At 45.7% G+C, this 1,281-nt stretch overlaps 1 protein-coding gene across 1 annotated transcript; it reads left to right on the top strand.

The window, feature by feature from the left end:
* Window positions 1-467: 467 nt before the first annotated feature.
* Window positions 468-758, top strand: LOC103998582 (auxin-induced protein 15A-like). Its single transcript, XM_009420082.3, has one exon. The coding sequence runs from the start codon at window positions 468-470 to the stop codon at window positions 756-758; it is 291 nt and encodes a 96-aa protein (XP_009418357.1).
* The last annotated feature ends 523 nt before the right edge of the window (window positions 759-1,281 follow it).

Consider the following 1,281-nt stretch of genomic DNA (forward strand, 5'->3'; position numbering starts at 1 on the left):
CTATATTATCTTTGCTTTATGGGAACGCTGCATCGGAGATGATGATGGTATCCACTGGAACATAGCAGGATGAACAGGTCGATGAGGGGGAACACACGTGAAGAATCGACAAAGGATGCTTCGGAGATGATGATCACCCCTCCTCAAACCAGTAGACTCTGCCCTCAGTTTTGCTGAAACCACGAGGGTATTGGGAAACATGATCTCTGTGAAGGCACCCTCATGCAGCGAGCAGCTTGAGAGGGAGGTAACATCAAAGATCACATGATCCTGGGACATGCACTGTCTCGATTCGTGGAATTCAGTAACATGTACGTGCCCAACAATTTACTTCACTTCACTCCCCTCTCTCTCTCTCTCTCTCTCTCTCTCTCTCTCTCTATATGTATGTCTTGTACGCACTCACTCGACCTCCACAGGCAGTCACCAGCTCTCGGAAAGAAGAAGAAGAAGAAGAAGAGAGAGCCATGGGATTTCGATTGGCAGGAGTGATCCGCATGAAGGAGACGCTTCAACGGTCCTTCAGGAAGCACCACTCGTTGGCGCCGGATGTGCCGAAGGGGCACTTCGCGGTGTACGTCGGCGACATGGAGAAGCGGTTCGTCGTCCCTCTCTCCTACCTGCAGCATCCTTTGTTCCAGAGCTTGCTCCACAAGGCTGCAGAAGAATATGGCTTCGAGCACCCCCGAGGAATGCTTAGGGTTCCGTGCAACGAAGATGCCTTCGCCTCTCTCACTTCAAGAATGAGCAGCTCGTGAGAGGAAGAAATCAAGCATTAGTCGTGGCTGACCAATTAGTACCGAGTTGTAACGAGGCGATCAGACATTGTCTGATCCGACTCTGTGTATAGAAGCATTAAACCGATCGTTTCCATGAAAGAAGCTATCTTTGTTAGATCATCTTCCTGGATTCAGTCCATACGCTGAAAGAAGCGGCTTGCAATGCTATCTGCGGAGTACTCTGGCATCGACACCGACATCTTCAACCAGAATCCACTTCCCCCGTCATCTACACCTCCAAGAAGCACAGTGCACATTTCTTACACGTATGTAAATCGAACTATTATTATATAGATAAAATAAATCTTCATATATATCTCTTTGTGCATTTCAGTAATTTTATTGGACCGTAAAAAATAGTAAAGCTAAAATAAAGGAAGTCTCCCTTTGATACTTATCATTAACTTGTCAATTACACTAACAAAATAATATGTTTAAAGAATTGAACTTCTTCCCACTTCAAGTCTTGCAAGTGATCAAACTCATAAAGCTAGCAATTTCT

The sequence above is a fragment of the Musa acuminata genome, chromosome BXJ3-9 (assembly GCF_036884655.1).
Source record: "Musa acuminata AAA Group cultivar baxijiao chromosome BXJ3-9, Cavendish_Baxijiao_AAA, whole genome shotgun sequence".
Classification (NCBI taxonomy): Eukaryota; Viridiplantae; Streptophyta; class Magnoliopsida; order Zingiberales; family Musaceae; genus Musa; species Musa acuminata.